Source organism: Anser anser (genome assembly GCF_964211835.1).
Source record: "Anser anser genome assembly, chromosome: 1".
Taxonomy (NCBI): Eukaryota; Metazoa; Chordata; class Aves; order Anseriformes; family Anatidae; genus Anser; species Anser anser.
The window spans coordinates 148,505,769-148,523,556 of record NC_139720.1 but is presented as its reverse complement, the minus strand read 5'-3'; the positions used below and the strand labels follow the sequence as shown (position 1 = coordinate 148,523,556).

General features: G+C 43.2%; 1 protein-coding gene across 2 annotated transcripts in view; it reads right to left on the bottom strand.

Annotated features, from left to right (window-relative positions):
• TUBGCP3 (tubulin gamma complex component 3) overlaps positions 1-4,143 on the bottom strand; it is a 55,438-nt gene extending 51,295 nt beyond the window's left edge. For both annotated transcript variants that reach the window (XM_083835096.1, XM_083835097.1), the window contains exon 1: positions 3,864-4,143. In XM_083835096.1, coding sequence (XP_083691222.1) covers positions 3,864-3,939 — 76 coding nt within the window. In that variant the 5' untranslated portion in view covers positions 3,940-4,143. The remainder of the gene's footprint in view (positions 1-3,863) is intronic.
• Between the last annotated feature and the right edge of the window lie 13,645 nt (positions 4,144-17,788).

The following is a 17,788-nucleotide window of genomic DNA, read 5'->3' as shown; positions in this document are numbered from 1 at the left end:
GTAAATGAAAAAATAGTCTCTAATGCTAATTTTTATTGAAGCATTTAGAATTTATTTTTAATTAACGGTCCTTTCAGTATCCACAAGCCTGTCCTACACACCCACACACCTTTCCTTACTCACAGGAGACGCACAAGATTTGAAGCACAGCACAGGAAACACAACCATTCTTTATTTCTGTTAATATCCCTGGTTCTTGTTGCATTGTCTGTAAACAGACGTGAGGAACATCCCAGTGAACTATCAGCAAAGTGGGTAGATGGTCTGCTTGTAACTTTCCCCTTGCTATGACCTTTGATCTAACTTGTCACTTTGCATTTGCTTCTGTTACTCCATACAACTAAACCTCCATTTCATTTTTTGAATAAACTCAGTGTTCCCCCCCCCCCCAAAAAATTTTTTTTCCAATACTTCAGAGCTTAAAAAATAAAATGAAATTATAACAACAAGAAAACCACTGAGATGACAGATTAAATTAAGGCCATAGCATGAGCCTCTGATAGCAGATTCCTCTCCGAAGATTGAAATACCACTTTCTAGAGCACACATACCTCCAAACACTAAAGGAGTTTGACATACAAAAATCTTTTTAGGCTTCCAAAACAGGGAGATACAGCTTTAATATTAACAGCAGTATCATTTGATGTACTAAGAGCTCTTAAAACTGACACACTAACTAGTACGGCAGTCTACAAAGTCTGGCTGTCTGAGACTTCCAAGAGGTTTCAGAAAGATAGCTAAGAACAAGAAACTCTGTCAGGAGCATTAAATTCATGCTCAGGGAGCAGCATGCAACCTTGTACAACTGCTGGAGTCCACAGATAAGGAAGAAAGTAAGTCATGGAAGTTACTGCACAGGCAGACAAGTTCTCTGCAAGATCAGGTGTTAGTGTAAAAGTGAGGTGGATAAACCCAGAAAGGTTGATGCAGATCTTGCCCACCAACTCTTAGACACTGTGAGGATGTAAGGAAGAGTGAGGCCAGCAATCCCACCACAGAGCACCAGGGTCCCCCGCTAACTGGGACTGGTGGCTGCAGACACATGGTGCCACAAAAAGAGAGGGCTTCCAGCCCTCACTTAGGCTATAGCACAGGAACAGAGGTCTTTCAAACCTTCGTTCTAGCAAAAATATTGACATATGTCTGTTGTTTGGTTGGTTTTGAGTTCTTCACATACTTCAACAGATCTTGAAACAAGTTTCTCAGACGCAGAAAAGTTTGCCAAAAAAAAAAAACAGCAAAAATGGTCTATGCAGCTGATTGACTTTGGAAACGCAGGAAGCCATCTATATAGTGGGTGGTCCCAAAATCAGGGATGGAGAGAGAGAACGGCTCTACTGCTGGACAGCTCTGCTGTCACAGTGCATCACAGCACAAATTCACTTCAACACAGCTCTCAGACAAGTGGGGAATGCAGGACGTCACAGGTAGAAGCAGATCCCCCAGCTGACAACGGGCTCGATCAGATTTGCTGAAGGCTTCAGGCATGGCATTGCCAAGTAAGGCCACTCGTAACTCACATCAGCTGCAGCACACTATTGCGATACAGACATCACATAAACTGAACCCTTCAGCACCTACTGAAACTATAGATGCCTTGCTAATGTAGTAGCAAACAAGTGCTGAGCAGGACAGTAGCCAAGCAGATGAAGCCTTCTGAAGTACAGAGAAACACAGCAAGTGTACAGGCAGAAAGATCCATTAGATCGTCAAATCACAGCTCCTTTCTATTATTAATCCATATTAATTACTTCAATAACTTGTACTTTACTAGAGCGCTTATTCTAGGAAGGTATCAAAAGCTAGCATTTCAAGAAGTTCACAGCAGGATAACCACATAAGTGGTTAAAGATGACTGTGTGGACCTAGCTACAGCTTCTTGTGACTATTTTTAATTTATTACAGTAATTTCTACTAAAAAACTCCACAGAAGTAATTACATGTCATAAATCATTTAACAGAGACCAAACTAATCATACTTGTAAAACCTGCCTCAGAAAAAAGAGAATGTGTATACAAAGCAGCTTAACTTGATCAGCACCCAAGGATGGGAGAAGTGGCACGCACACCACTAACTGCACGCCAATACCGTACTTCAGACTTGTCCAGTGCTGAAATGAAATCAGTTAAAAGCTTGAAAACCAGTTAGATGTTAGGTAACACCGAAAAAAGCCATCCACACCTTTCATGACTGGGATTTCATCCACAAAGACCTCCTGTATTATTGTCTCTATAACTGTCCACCAGTAGCAGGGCTGCTGACATGCTAACACGCATGCTACAGCTGACTGTTTCAGGAGAAGTCTCATGTTAAAAGGGTGAGTCTTTAGTGCTCAAGTCCCTTACAACACAAGAATAAAGAGCATGTAAATATGAGCTTCTTACCTGCCACATGCACAAAACTGTGGGCAACAATAAGTGCAGTGGGTAAAGCCTTTTTTTTTTTAAAAAAAGTTGTTTAAGAAATCCTTCAGAAGGAGCTGAAGGATTCTAATAAGTTCTCGGGTAAGTGAGCAGACAGTGGACTACTGGCTGCACACAGCAGCTTACCACGTTTTGGGGCAAAATTTCTCCTCTGTCACAAGCACATGAGACATCTTAGTTACATGAGTGGAATCTCACCATACAGGAATAGGTTCAGCACTTATTTTTTAAAATATCAGTTCTCCTCCATGTTTTCACACGCCCTGCCGGCACCCTCCAGTCAGGAGACAGGGAGATGTACAGAAACTAAGGCTTGAAAAAGGCTACACATAAAGTCAGTAGAAGTGGCGCACCTCTCCTCACTACTTGTACCATAACTGATAAACATGGAGTTTTCTAAGCGTAATAAACCTAAGTAATATACCCAATACCAAGAAACAAGCTTGGATTAAGTTGAAATTCACCCTCGAATATAAGAAAATCGGATTCAGCATCAGCAGTATAGAAATAATGGCCTAAAAGAGGGTTCCAGCACTGCCATAAAGACAATTTATTTATTTTTTAAAGCAGAAATAGCACAATAAATTTGAGATTTACGGTAGTGAAAAAGTTTGAAGCGCTCTTACATATAAGCACACATCAACTGTATTAGGACATGTCTGCTAGGGGATTTTAAAAGCGAGAAACAGCTTGAAAAGCCAAGCTATAATAGCAGCTTGGAACTGTAGGCTGATGTGAAATATCCTTTAATATACAATTAGACCAGTTACCAAAATAAATATGATTACATAAAAGCACATGAGGTGTTACACAGCTTACAAGCTAAAAGTGATTTGGGGGAGGTAGGGGAAGAGTAGGCGCCGCATCCTGAGAAAAACCTCACACCAGAGATTCCTGACACTGAATTCCTACAGACTGACAGTTCTGGAAATAGGATGTTCATGGCTCTGCAGGTGATTTTTTTTAAAAAAATGGAAAGGGAAACTGGACTCGAATCTCTAAAAGTATGGGGGGGGGGGGGAGGTAATTTACACCTCATCACTTATTTTCTATATTTTAAAGATAACTCATTTATAGGCCATGCTTTAGCCAGTTTGAACCAAATTTTGTACAACAGGTCAACACTCAAAGGTATCAGCTACTATCATGCAAATACCCAACGGGAACCTGGAGTGACTTTTCAGAAGGAAAAGAGCACGCGTAAGGCACTTCAGAGCTACTAATAACATGGCAGAAAGCCCTCTCCCGCTCAAAAAACGGATACCACGAAAGCTAGGTCATGAATTTCCCCGCCGAGCACTGCCCACAAACAGAGCAACTCAGAAAGGGGCCGGGGCCCCGCTTCTCCCGCGGGGCCACCGCGGCACCGGATCGGCACCGGATCGGCACCGGATCGACACCGGAGCCCCCCCGGGATGGGGGCGGCGGGCAGCCGTTACCTTCGCTTTTGCCCAGGATGCGGCAGCACAGGTTCTGCAGCAAAACGTTGGGGGATTTTTGGTCCGGAGTCGCCATCGCTGCCGGGGAGGAAGAGGAGGAGGAAGAGGAGGAAGACGGCAGGGAGGCGAAGAGGCGGCCCCCGCCGCCCCGCGCAAGCAGCCGGCAGCGCGCTGGGCCGCTCGCCTACGGCGCCATTTTAACGTAGCCCGCCGAAAGCCGCAGCGGCCGCCGGCCCGCACCCACAGCGCCGCTGCGAGGGGCGGCCCCGCCGCGCCCAGCACGGAGCCGCCACCGGCCCCCGAGCCCCGGCTCCGCCCCGCCGCCGGGACCCGGCCGCCCGCCCGGCCCCGGGCCCCCCGGCAGGGAAATGGCGGGCGCCGGGCGCGCCCTTCGCCGGGTTTTGGGGGTGGGAGCGGCGTTGTGGGGCCGTAGGGGACAGCCGAGTAGGGTTGTAGGAGAGTGGCAGCCTCCGTGCTCACGGGGTGGCTCTTCAAGTCCTCCTGATGCTGGGTTTAGGCTCTTGGGAAGCAAGGTGTAACTCGGTGAAGTTAGCAGAACGTCATCCCGTGGCAATAAAGGGGGCTGCACCTCCACTAGGTGAAGGGAAGGCTTCAAATCTTTATTTATTTATTATTATTTTTTTGGTGCCAAACACCAAAAGACCCTCCGTTTGGCACTCCATGGCTTGCCAAGCATGGGCAGCCCAGTGCCACCACCAGGGTTACCTCAGGTGGACATGGTGTCATGGAAGGGGTTGCTCCACCAAGCAGCAAAGACATCTAAGACATCTACTGTTCCCATCAAAAAAAAAAAAAAAACAACTGACAATGTCAGGAAGTGGTGTTGCTCTTCAGAATAAGTTCTAAGGGAATCCAGTTACTGGTAAATACCCTGTTATTTCTTGTGGATGGATATTACAAATCCTTTCTGGCCATCTTAGCAGTGCTAGTTGTGTCATATTTCTAAAATCTGAAGACATTATAGAGGTGCAAGATTGTCTCTAAATTGTAGAGGTGTGGATTTGAAGGGTGGATAAGGAATAGGCTGGATGGCTGCAGCCAGGGACTTAATGTCAACAACTCAAAATCCAGGCGGAGACCAGTGAAAAGTGGTGTCCCTCAGGGGTGTGCTGGGACCAGTACTGTTCAATACCTTTATTAATGACAAGGACAGTGGGATAGAGTGCACCCTCAGCAAGCTTGCTGATGACACCAAGCTGAGTGGTGCAGCTGACACACTGCAGGGAAGGGATGCCATCCAGAGGGACCTGGACAGGCTTGAGAGGTGGACTCACATGAACCTCATGCCATTCAACAAGACCAAGTGCAAGTTCCTGCACCTGGGTTGGAGAAATCTCAAACATGAATACAGGCTAGGCGATGAGTTATAGAATCATAGAATGGCTTGGGTTAGAAGGGACGTAAAGATCATCTAGTTCCAAACCCCCTGCCATAGGCAGGGATGTCGCCCACTAGATCAGATTGGCCAAGGCCCCATCCAGCCTGGCCTTGAACACCTCCAGGGATGGAGCATCGATTGAGAGCAGCCCTTCAAAGAAAGACTTGGGAGTGCTGGTGGATGAAAATCTCTACATGCGCCAACAACATGCACTTGTAGCCCAGAAAGCTAACCATATCCTGGGCTGCATCAAAAGAAGTGTAGCCAACAGGTCGAGGGAGGTGATTCTCCCCCCTATATTCTGCTCTTGTGAGACCCCACCTGGAGTGTGTGTTCTGGCTCCCCCAGCACAAGAAGGACATGGATGTATTTGAGCAAGTCCAGAGGAGGGCCACGAGGATGATCAGAGGGCTGGAGCACCTCTCCCATGAAGAGAGGCTGAAGGAGTTGGGCTTGTTCAGCCTGAAGAAGAGAAGACTCCGGGGAGACCTTACAGTGGCCTTCCAGTACTTAACGGGAGCCTACAGGAAAGCTGGGGAGGGACTCTTTGTCAGGGGGTGTAGGGATAGAACAAGGAGTAATGGCTTTAAACTAAAAGAGGGGGGAGATTTAGATTAGAAGTTAGTAGGAAATTCTTCCCTCAGATGGTGGTGAGGCACTGGCACAGGTTGCCCAGAGAAGCTGTGGATGCCCCATCCCTGGAGGTGTTCAAGGCCAGGCTGGATGGGGCTTTGGGCAACCTGGTCTAGTGGGAGGTGTCCCTGCCCATGGCAGGGGGGTGGAACTGGGTGGGCTTTAAGGTCCCTTCCAAACCAAACCATTCTGTGATTCTCCGATAGGAACATGCTGTTAAAATGGCCTTACTCAAGTGTGTCTGCAAGCAAAGGTGCGATTACTAATTTAAGCTTTTCAGCTCCAGTAAAACTACATCCTACATTATGCTGCTGAAATAGTGTAACAGCAGTCAATTCTGTTACATTACTGGGAATATATTATTTCATTTCTAGCCTCTTTTTCCTAAGGAATGAGGCTTATATGGTTGTTCTGTGTGTCAGTGCCTCCTCATAACTGCTGGGTCTGTTGAGCAACTTCGAACAAAATTAGTAGAGAGAGCTCGTAAATATACTTAATAAAAATGTTATAGAAGTCAGTTTAGTTATACAAGTCAGCTGAGAGTACTAAGGTCTAAGTTAGTGCCTCCTCAAAATGAAAGGACAGGAGGACTTGGTTCTCCCTATTCTGCTTGCTGCTAGCAAACTACCCAATTGGTATGCACATCCCGGACGGCACGCTATAGCTAGCTCTGAGCCAGCTGAAGTACCAGCTACTTCTTGCCTGGTTCAACAGATCTGGAAGATGCAGGAACTGAAGATGTACGGGACAGAGAACTCCAGAAATAACATGGGAAGTTGTCAGAAATAAGCAGGAAGGTGCAAGCTGCTGGGAAATACAGAAGACAGAGCTACATTAATTCCACTGCTCACAGAGCTCCTTGCTTTTCTTCTTCATGGAAAGAAGCAGCCTGGCAACCCTGCCTTAGAAATGCTAGCTCTGATGAAGCAGTCTGCTAGCATATGCAGGTTGTCATGGCTGTACCAATTCCAGTACAACTACGGTCACTTCAATCAGCTTAAGATATTCCCCAGCATTTTTATGGACATACAGAATCATGTCTTAATTTGTTTCATTTTTGAAATGTGAGAAAGAAAAAATATCAACTACTTGTTCTTATTGTACAGCTGTAAGCTCAGTTCACAACAGTGCTTGGCCTCTGAGCACTGTACAATTAAAAAAAAAAAAGGTAAAGGTAATTACCTTTCAGATTGTTTTAATGCAGAAAATACATCAGTTAGTGTAGTTGAATGCATGCTTTTAAAAGTCTGACAGTGACAAAACAAGGAATTTTCTTCATCCACAGAACCTTAAAGAAGGAAGATTATAAGGGAGATGGTTCTGATAGTTCTGATATAAAGCTACTTAGCCTTGTAACAGAAGAATGTACAGTGAGATCCAGTAGAAGATGGAAGCTGAAGCTTGGCAGACTAAGGCTAGAAAAATATGTGTTTTAAATTCAGTAGGGATATCTAATCGGTAGAGAAATACATTTAAGGGCATGACACTCTCTCCATATCTTCAGCATTTTAAATCAGCCTTCTGTTACAAACTTAGCAATCAAATACAAATTGACGCAGAAGCTACTAATTGTTGAGTGTGTGTTACACACAAGATCAGACTAGAGGGCATCACAGCCCTTTTTGGTGTTCATCTGTTTAAATCGAAGCAGCAATGCTAAGAAAATGCTTCTTATTATAAAAACCCCGAGGGCTAATTGCTCTTGTTTTCTTAACTTCTTTATGGTTATGTCTGCAGGGTGCAATACCTTACATAGCTTTAGCTGTTGGTGGGACACACCAAGATCAGCAGAACATCATGCCGACGCCTCCGGCATTTCACTGTGCCAGACAGATAAATTTTGAGTGTCGTATAACCAATGTCAAGAATTAGAGTAGCTGGAGACAGTGGAGGATGCTACCTGTGCCTTAGCGCATGGCAGCCCTGGAGGACCAGCAGCTGGATCCAGCACCAGCTGGCTTCTGTATCTAAGCACGTATTTTCCACACAGGCAACCCTATAACACCTAGAGCCCTGCTATGCTGCATCTTGCAGTGTTAAAAGGTTCTTAAAGGTGCCTGCAGATCTAACTTTTGAAACACCAAAAGTTTATGGGTGAGCTGTTGCGACTCGATTTCAGGTAGATGAAATTTTCCCTGTGCATGAGTAGGACTCAGATGAAGAGATAATTTGATCCAAACAGTTTAACCATCATCCTAAGCCTATTAGTAATGTGTTGTAGCCTATTCGTTGCAACTTTAACAATATCTCAGCCACTTCTCTGTTTTCAAAACTCTTCACTTAAGCTGTTCTGTTGATCGAAGGGCCTGAACTGTGTTTCATAATGCTGTATACCTACACAAAGTCTATAGAATCAACAGGTATATCCAAAAAGAAACCTGTTTTGAAATACTTAAGGGATGTCAGAAGCTTTGATGTATGCTATATGAAGGCAAAATTTAGGACATTTAAATTTTTTATTTTGGAACTTTTTTCAGTATTTATAATAAAACAACATTTTTGACAAATAATACTAGCTGTCATACTGTGTTTTGCTTCTCAGCACATCTTTCTTCTCCACTGAAAAGTTCAGCTCAATCTAGTACTTCACAGCACCACAGGACGGCTGAGGCTGTCAGGGCCCTCTGGAGGCCACCAGGCCCAAGCCCTGCCCCAGCAGGGCCACCCAGCGCAGGCTGCCCAGGCCCATCTCCAGGCGGCTTTGGAAGGCCTCCAAGGAGGAGACCGCACAGCCTCTCTGGGCAGCCTGTGCCAGGGCTCCTCACCCGCACAGCACAGAAGTGCTCCTGGGGCTCAGAGGGAGCCTCCTGGGGGCCAGTTTGTGCCCAGGGCCTCTGACAAGAGCCTGGCTCCGTCCTCTCTGCAGCCTCCCCTCGGTTATTTACAGACATGGATGAGATCCCCCTGAGCCTCCTCTTCTCCAGGCTGGGCAGTCCCAGCTCTCAGCTTCTCCTCACGGGAGAGATGTTGTTAGCCATGAACAGAATTCCTTTCCAAAATGAAGATACACAGACGTACGCTGAAACTCACTCAATATTAGATGTTATTGATTACATGGGCATTATATATCTTTCTAATGAATAGTATAACTGGAGTCAGCAAATAGGTGTTCCAATAACCTCAAACTACTTGACGTTTTCTAAGTTCCTGTGCTGCCCATAGCATCACAGCCATGCTACGTATATGGAGCTTTAGGAAAAAAAATCTCATTAAGTCGTCTTCCATCACAAAGTGATTTAGTGACAATGTTTTGCAAGAACACTTCTTTTTTGTCAAAAAAAAAAAAAACACAAATGCTGTCAAAATATTTTTCAAAATGTGACAAGTAGTTCATTTTTAAAAACAGAATAATAATTTTGGAAAGGAGCCTGAAAAATTAAACTCTGTAATATAGCTGGATTAGTATTTCCAAATATATGTTTCATTTGGTGTACATCAGCTTTTCTATAAGAGTTTTGACCATATCTGGCCTCCATATCTTAGAGCAAAGGCTTTTGATCTTTCTCCCACGGTAGTTAGCATAGGTGTAATCTCACCTTGAATACTGTGTGCAGTTCTGGGCTCCACAATTTTAAAAGGTTGTTAAGATACCTGAATGCATCCAGAAGCCAGGGCAACAAAGCTGGTAAAAGGGATGGTAAAGCTTCTTTACCCTGAGGGTGGTCAAACATGGGGGCAAACAGGCTTCCTAGAGAGGTGGTTAATGCCTGTCTGTCCTGAAGAGACATTAGGATAATGCTCTGAACAGCACGTTTTAACTCGGGGTCTGCCTGGCAGCAGTCTGACAGCAGGACTCGATGATGAAGGTTGAAGGTCCTTCCCAACTGACACTGCTCTATTCCCAGCCCTAAAGGAAAGAGGAGGGGAAATTATCAAAACAAGATGCTGAATCCAAAGATGCTATCTAGCAGACCAATCAAAAAATATGTACTTATGCATTTGTAATGAGATTAGTTCTATAAATGTGATAATATCACGAGGCAAAAATAACTCATTAAATATAGCATAAGTCAATAACAAAGCTTTACAAAGCACTGCAATACTTTGCAAGCAGGAATGACAGGGTAATTGGAGTTTTTGGATCAATTTTCTCCTTTGTTGTTGTTGCTGTTGAAGCTAATTTTACTATAAAGCAATAAGGTCAGAGATACTTTTTGTTTTTTATTAACCTTACTTTGTTTACTCTTTTCCCCAGGTGCATGTGTCTCATGCCAGTAGCAACTCTCACGTCTGTGTGAAAGCCTCAAGGTCAAGGTTTAGGTTTTTCCTCCTATCATAGAGGAGAAGAGACAGCAACCATTTGGGAAAGAAGGAACCGATTTTTCCTATACTTTTTAAAAAATGTTGAAAGTATTCGTAAGTTGATAAGCAAATGACATCTTTTGATTTTATTTGAACCAGCTTTATTTATGTTGTTTTCTGACAGCGTACTCTTTAAGGGGTCAGTCTGAAGATTTTGCTCTGTAACACTTTTAAAAAAGTTTATTGATCTTTTTGCTGCCCTCTCAGTGTTCAGAGGGTTTTCCTGATACTCGTTCTTTTTCTTTCTAATGAACTTGTCAGGAAATTATGAAACTAACTATATCTCTAGCTGTGTTAAATGTACAGGGTGAACAATTTCAAAAAATAGATTAAAAAATGTTTTCTTTCAAGCAGGTTTATTTTGACTACAGCGATTAGTCACTTTTTTAACAATACATGCATTTCCAGAAAGAAATGATTGTCAAGGTAACAATAGCTCCTGCAGAACACATCTCGAGGTTCATCTTCCTACAAACATTGGAAGAAAAACTGCTCTTCACTTCAGTGAACCATTCATGTTCATGAAGCTGATCATCCATCTGATAAAGCCCATCTCATACCAGCCTGAGCTTTTTTCCACGAGAAACCTTGAAGATCACTGACTTCAGTCACAGTACTAGGAAGAACCTGTGGATGTTTGTAAGAAAAGATATAAACTAACTTCAGTCCATACATAGCCTTCTTAAGAGAATAAGAAAAATTCCTATTGTTCCTGCCACATTGTAACCTGATGATTAATATCCTGTGTATCTAAATTAGTGAATATGGTATTTTTCTCTGCTTCCTATACTAAACCATTGAATCACTTTGCTATGCCTGGTTAAAAAGCTACCATTTTCTGTTAAGTTAAGAAATGCAATAAATTGGTCCAACAAGGTGAGTTTTAAGGCCTGGATTTACAAAGGGATGCAGGAATACATTCCTTGGCTTAAACATAGCTTAAAACATCGGTGGGTGTCAGACTTGTCAGTGTCTTTGGGAATCGAAGCCTAAATCACGTGCTCTGGATGCTGAGGTGTGCAGCTGATGCTATAAAACATAAAAGTGGTGCTTGTTACAGCCACCACTGAACAGGCAGCAATAGTGGGGCTACAGATAAAAAGAGCAGCACTGGAACTACAAGTTTGCCGATTTTGAAGCGTGTGGTTTAGCAGAAGAACCACGTTTGGTTCCTAACTGCTGAACATTTCCCCTCATGTGGCAGGGCAGTTCTGCAGGTAACTTCCACTGTGTTCTACTGTTCAAAGGTTTCTTAAAGGTACTAATCACTCATGGATGAGAAACAAATCTCACCACTTTCTTCCTCCCAAAAATCTGAGACAGATAAAAGCATATTCTAGGAGAGTCGGGCTCCCAAAGACAGACATAAACACACAGGAGCAGATACATGCAGATAGTAACTGGAGCGTCTAAGAACGAGGTTTTTTAACCCTGTTTCGTGGGTTTCCTCCATGTAATTGGATCAGCTTTTAACGGAGAACCTATGTGGACATACCCTGTGTTTCCATTTATAACAATAATCTGATAACACCTTCTATCTCAGAGCATTCGGCCATGCACAAACAATTTCAGCATTCTTGGAGGCAGACAAGGGTTAGAATCACCATTTCACAGAGAATCAAATGTGGAAATGTGGACAGGCACAGGTGAAGCATTTTGCCCAAGGTTAAAAAGGAAATATCTGGCAAGCCCAGAAAACAACCCAGATCTTCTTTTTTTCTTATATTTTAACCACAGACCTATCTTTCCTTCCTACTTATAATGCTTTCAGTGTTTTTAAATGCTGCAATTATCCTTTGACTGCTTTCTATTTAAAGATGGGGCTATGTACTCGGCACATCTCAAGAGCACACACCAGCAACAGACGTTAGCTATGAACAGATTGTTCAGGTTTCTTAAACTTGAGGAAAGAAATCATTATTGTCTTTCTAATGCCAAAAGCATTCTAAAAGTCAGAAAATCCTCTTCTCCTCAGTATAAGAAAGAACAGTGAATGCTATATTCCAAATAACTGGGAATGATTAGTTTTTCTCATGAAGATTGGGATTCACAGGATTATGATTACAGCTACCATTAGTGCTTTATGAAGGAGAGTATAGTAACAGCGACATAATCTCTGTGTAAAAGTCTTCTAATAATCTTCTTTAGGAAAATCTTTTCTCCCATGAGTTGCTGTTAATTTGAATAAATGAGACTTGCCTTCAGTTGTTTCCAATTTCCTACAGACCTGAATAGCATGGATTATCACTCTACCTTACACCATGAGACAAATATGTGATCAAATAATCAAACAAAGCAGAGTCCGGTCCAGGACACTATGCAGATTCATTTCATTTCCCATTTGCTTCCTCTGCTGCACAGAAACAGAACAGAAAACAGACGGAACTGCTGATCAAACAGATAAGATGGAGAGCATTACACAGAATAAGACCATCACGGTCCACTTAATTGAAAAAAGGAAGGATTTCAACAACTCAACTTGTGTGAGCTGACACTTGAAACATCAATGTTGGGTGAAAGTCAGAAATTTTCCTGAACTAACATAATGTGAGGCACCTGCACTCAGTTATGGATGCCTCAGGACTCCAGGTGCCCAGGTATCTTCAGCTAAGAGCAAGGCAGTCATTCTCATCGTGGGAGGACTTCACATACCTGAAGCTGTTGGAAAAAAATGGTGTTTTTCAAGAAAGCCTGTGGCTGTGTAACTATGGACTACCTTGCATAAGCAAGGCTGGAGTACTGCCACGCAGTCAGCCTTGGCTTAGGGTTTTCATTTTCCTTTTGCTGCTGCGAGGTAAGGTTCTGTGTCACAGGGACTACCAGCAATTCTTTACCAAAGACAACACAACACCACGACTGTGTTTATCTCACCTGTGTTGCAACAGCATTGACTGTTTAAAAGGTTGGGTCGGTATGAAATTAATTATTGTTTGGAAATGGGCAAAGCTGTCCAGAGAAAGCAAACGTTTTTAAAACCACCAACTCTCAGCTGCTAATGATGGAAAGGGCAAATAATCAACAAGCTCTGGACTTCTGATATCTAAAATAGGGTTGGTCTTCTACAATGGAATTTAATAAAATCAGGGGGACGTTTGGCTGAAGGATAAGCACAAGCTGTAGAGAGCTGTCCTGGTGAGCCCTCCCGTTTATATTTCTGTACAGGCCAGCTAGTGAGACGGTGCAGCTGAACAACCGTGACGTGAGCCCACAAGAGTGTCAGAGCCAAGAGAAAAATGGGACAAGAAAAACACAAACACGGAGACATGACTTTTGGTAAAACGAGCCCCAGGATCTGAATCTAATATTCTCCTGCTGTAAACAACAGCACACTAAAACCTCATGTTTGAAAGCTGTTTCTGTGCCATGGCAGCTTACTGGTAAGCTGGATCACAAACCTGTTGCTGCTTCTTAGCACAAACCTGTGGAATTGGTGATGCTCATGTTAGCCTTGCTGTAGCGTGGCTGGTGTAGGAACGTAAAAGCGTGTTTATTTGGACTCTCCAGCTGAAGGTAGCCAGTGGGCAGAAAGGAGGAGAGCTGTGGTTAGGCAAACCACATGCTTTGCCCCCAAACCCTTGAGTTGTGCACCTGCAGTAACGGAGGGAGAGGATGCTCACGTACATGCGAAAGATGTGGCAGGAAGCTCCGGAGCGCCTTGTAAAATGAAAAATAAATAGATAAATGCAAGAAACGGTTTGAAACTCATCCCCATTCAAAGCAAGGACGCCAGGTGGCACTACAGAAGGCAAAGAAAACCCTCCTGCACGGCTGGGCTCCTCTGCCGAAGGCAGGGCACAAACCGAGCGGCGCATCAGGGAGGGCAGCGCTTGTCTCAAGCGGCTGCTGCACACCAGCGAAGATGAAGGGCACGTAGCATCCGGCTAGGAAATGGCCCGCGCGGTTGTAATGCTGATTTTCTGAGTGAGAACTGTATGTCTCACTTGGAGGAAGAGGGCTGCTGGGTTTTGCCTCGCTGTTACGGAGTGCATTAGCTGCTTACCGCACAGCCCTGGTTCCTGCCCGCTGTCTGAGACTGCGGCTGACGGTGCCCACCCCAGAGACAGCCCAGACACCAACCCAACCTCCCGACGGGCACCCCAGGGCACGGGCTCCTCCCCAAGCTTTTCTGCTTCTGCTCAGGCAAGCCACACAGCAGCAGCTTCACTCTGCAGACTCACACATCATCATCTCAGCTGGTTAAAAAAAAAAAAAAAAGCACCGTGCAGCAGACAGATGTCTTTCTTTTCTTCCTGCTGCTGTTTATTGAATGCTTCATAACTTCCTAAGAGAGAAGCGAGTTTTCTTGCACCAGAAGTGTAGCTCCTTGAGCTGTTTGGGCCATTCAACTCGTTCACTTAAGTGGGTTTGACTTGAGAGACTGCTGCTGGACTGCACGCGTGCTCTGCATCTCCCTGGGTTCCCCTCCCCTGAAGGCATTAAATATGGAGCAGGCCCATCTGCCGGTCTGCGCTTTTGCCACATATAAACCAGAGTAACAGGACTCTGTAGCAGTGGGGGAGGAGAATAGGTTGTGAAAAGAGGATGAGCACAGAAATAAATTTGAAGGATTACAATTTGTTCAGTGTCAAATGACTTGTCAGTGCTTTTTAGGTAGATATCCAAGATTTCGGCTTGTGACAATCAGTGCTGGGCAGGAGAGACAATAACATTCACAGTTTAAATCTCAAGAGGATGTTCAGTTTCAGACACTCATAAAAGGGTTTGCAGAAGTCAGATCTAACTATAGACGATATAAAATTGAGCACCTCCAACGTCATTTCCTTAGAAGCCTGATAAAATGACACGCTTCTGAGGCCGTGTTGAGCCCTGGAGTCTATCAAACCATCATGTCTCAGCCCTATGGGAATCTGCAGAGGGACTGCAGATAATCGATCTTTTTTTCTCTCCTAGATCAACAAATTCCCCAAGTGCGTGAGAGGACATGACACTGGCAGGCATGCCGGAGGAGATATGTCAAACCAAAAAAGCATGATGTCACCCGAGGGTGTGTGAGATGAGGTGTGCAGAGCACCTGCTTTCGCTGCTTTTGTGCATGAGAGCCCGAGGTTGAGATGATGACCTTCAGGACATCCTGCAAGATTCAGCTGCTTACCCGACTCTTTTCTGCAGGTGTGGGGAAGGGTCCTAAGATTTATTGCATATGTTTTGTTGAAGTTGTTGGTTTTTTGCTGTGTACAGCTCACTCGCAGGACGAGACGGGTCTATCAAAAGTCAGAATGTATCACTGCTTTCAGCTGACGAGCTCCATCTTGTTGGTTAGTTTGTTTTTGCTAAGGGTAAAGATGTAAACCAGAAGCACAGTTAATAAATTTTAAGCTATTTTTCCCCAATTTCTTTTAGTCTCATGTCTTTTTGTACATATTTCTTAGAAATATTAATGAAGCTGTGGAGAAGTCTTGATAATATATCGGAATAGAATCTGTAGGATACTTAAATTAAAAAAAAAAAAAAGTCCTTACTAATAATAGAACAGAGAAAAAAACAGAGGATTCAGTTGGCTGCTGTTACTTACGTTAATCTGTAAGTATTCAAAAGTGGCCACAAACTCCAGGAAAAAAACAAAACAAAACAAAAAAACAAACATAAACTTTAATACAAATAAGGAAATTCTTTAAAAAAAAAAACTCTGGGGAAATGTATTATTGCAGTCAGGAAGCAAAGTATGAAGCTTAGATGATTAACATTATTGCACCTATCAAAGAATGGACATCAAGACACAGAGTACAAGAATATTCATCCACTGAAGCTCTTTTGGTAGGGAAGCAATGCACAAATAGTAAAGAAAGTCCTTGATATCACAGCAAGATGATCAGGAGCTTCCAGAGCTCATTGCAGAAAAGCACGGAGAAACAGTAAGCTTCATTAGCTCTACAATACAGAAAAATAACATCAGTTTTGGATAGATATTTTTCACCATTATTCACTCAACCACACCATGCATTTTTGAAGGCACAAGCATATTTAACTGGAACATTTCACGCAGAATTAAATGCACATGTCAATTAAACAGTCCTTAAAACATCTTACGTCAGTATAATTGAGATCAATTTTAGGTACAGCTGTCAGCTAAATAAAGGAATCAAAATTATTGACAGGGTTTACTTCATAGCTCATGAAAGTTAATTTTCCATTGACGTCGCTGTCCTCTGTGCATCGCTGCTGTTTTTCTTCTCCAGAATAGGTCTGCTCTGTGCCATCCCTGGTTTTGTAAGATGCCGTCGCAGAGCCTCAGTATTCTTTCCAGTAAACAAATTCCTCCAGCTCAATAACACTTTTCTCTGGGTTTGTTTGATGAGGCTGAGGTCAGGAAACAAAAGGATTTTGTTCTCCCGATACTGGATATTGCATTGCTAGAGTTGCTTTCAACAGTCTAGCCTCTTCTCCAATTTCAAACTTGGATGAAATAAAAACACTCCCGCTGTCATTTGCAGTTGCATTCTCCTCACTGGTATCCTACAGCACTTTTCCATGGTAAATATGTTCTTCCCTGACATCAATTTCCAGATGTTCAGGGGGAGTTTTAATAATAAATGAAATAGGATCTATCTGGCCTGTAGCAGAGGGGAAACAAAGGATGTGTAGAACTTCAAAGCTCATTTGGTTTTCAGTTGCTTCCTCTCTTTAGTGTAGTGACACACATTTCACGGGAATATATACACCTCAGCTGCCTTCTCTACCTTCAGCCCATGCAATTTTAAAGGCACTTTTAGGCTCTTTACTTCCTCTTATCATGGAAATACAATCTTTCAGGAAAGAAGTGGAACAGACAGAGGCGGAAACTATTTAGCCATCTTAACATAATTTGCCCATGTTCAGTGGTATCGGAACTCAGACTCTGGGCACGTGCTTCAGATAGAGCCCAGACCATGCCACAGAGAGGCCCCAAAATGCACTTGTTATATTATCTCCCTGTGATATCTGGTTTTAAAAAGGTACTTTTTAAAAATGATGCATCCAGAAGAAATACCAGACTCATACCTTGAGTCTTCACCAACAAACTGCCAAATAGGAGAGATGGGGCCAGACTTTCATAACTGTGATGCACAAAACGAAATCTAGAATGGTTTTTAAAGAACTTTTTAGCTATATTTTCTACAGGTTTCTTAAAAGACATAGCTTAATGCTAACCTAAAACAAAACAAACAAACAAACAAAACAAACAAACAAAAAAAAAACACCACAACGACAACAGTCAAGAGCAACACCACCTTCTACTTTAGTTTAACTTTCTAAACATTTGTGACTAAAGAAGAAGATCACAAAGACCATCTTCTTTTCCCATTACAAATTGACAATGGATTACTGTGCTCTATCCTGCAAGTAATCATTGATTATATCTTTCTATCAGCTAATTGCAAGCAAACCCTTCCTGAAAATTCTTGCCAGGAATTCCGTCCAGAGAAGCCTCTGTAGTAATAATGCCAGGCTGAGATCTGTGGTAAAAGAATTGTGCAAGGCAAAGTATGCATTGTTACCAGGAACTGCATGTAAATTTCCCACTAAATTACACAGAACTAACTGTAAATACAAAAAAAAAAAAAAAAAGGAACGAGCAAGCAATTCCCTCAGC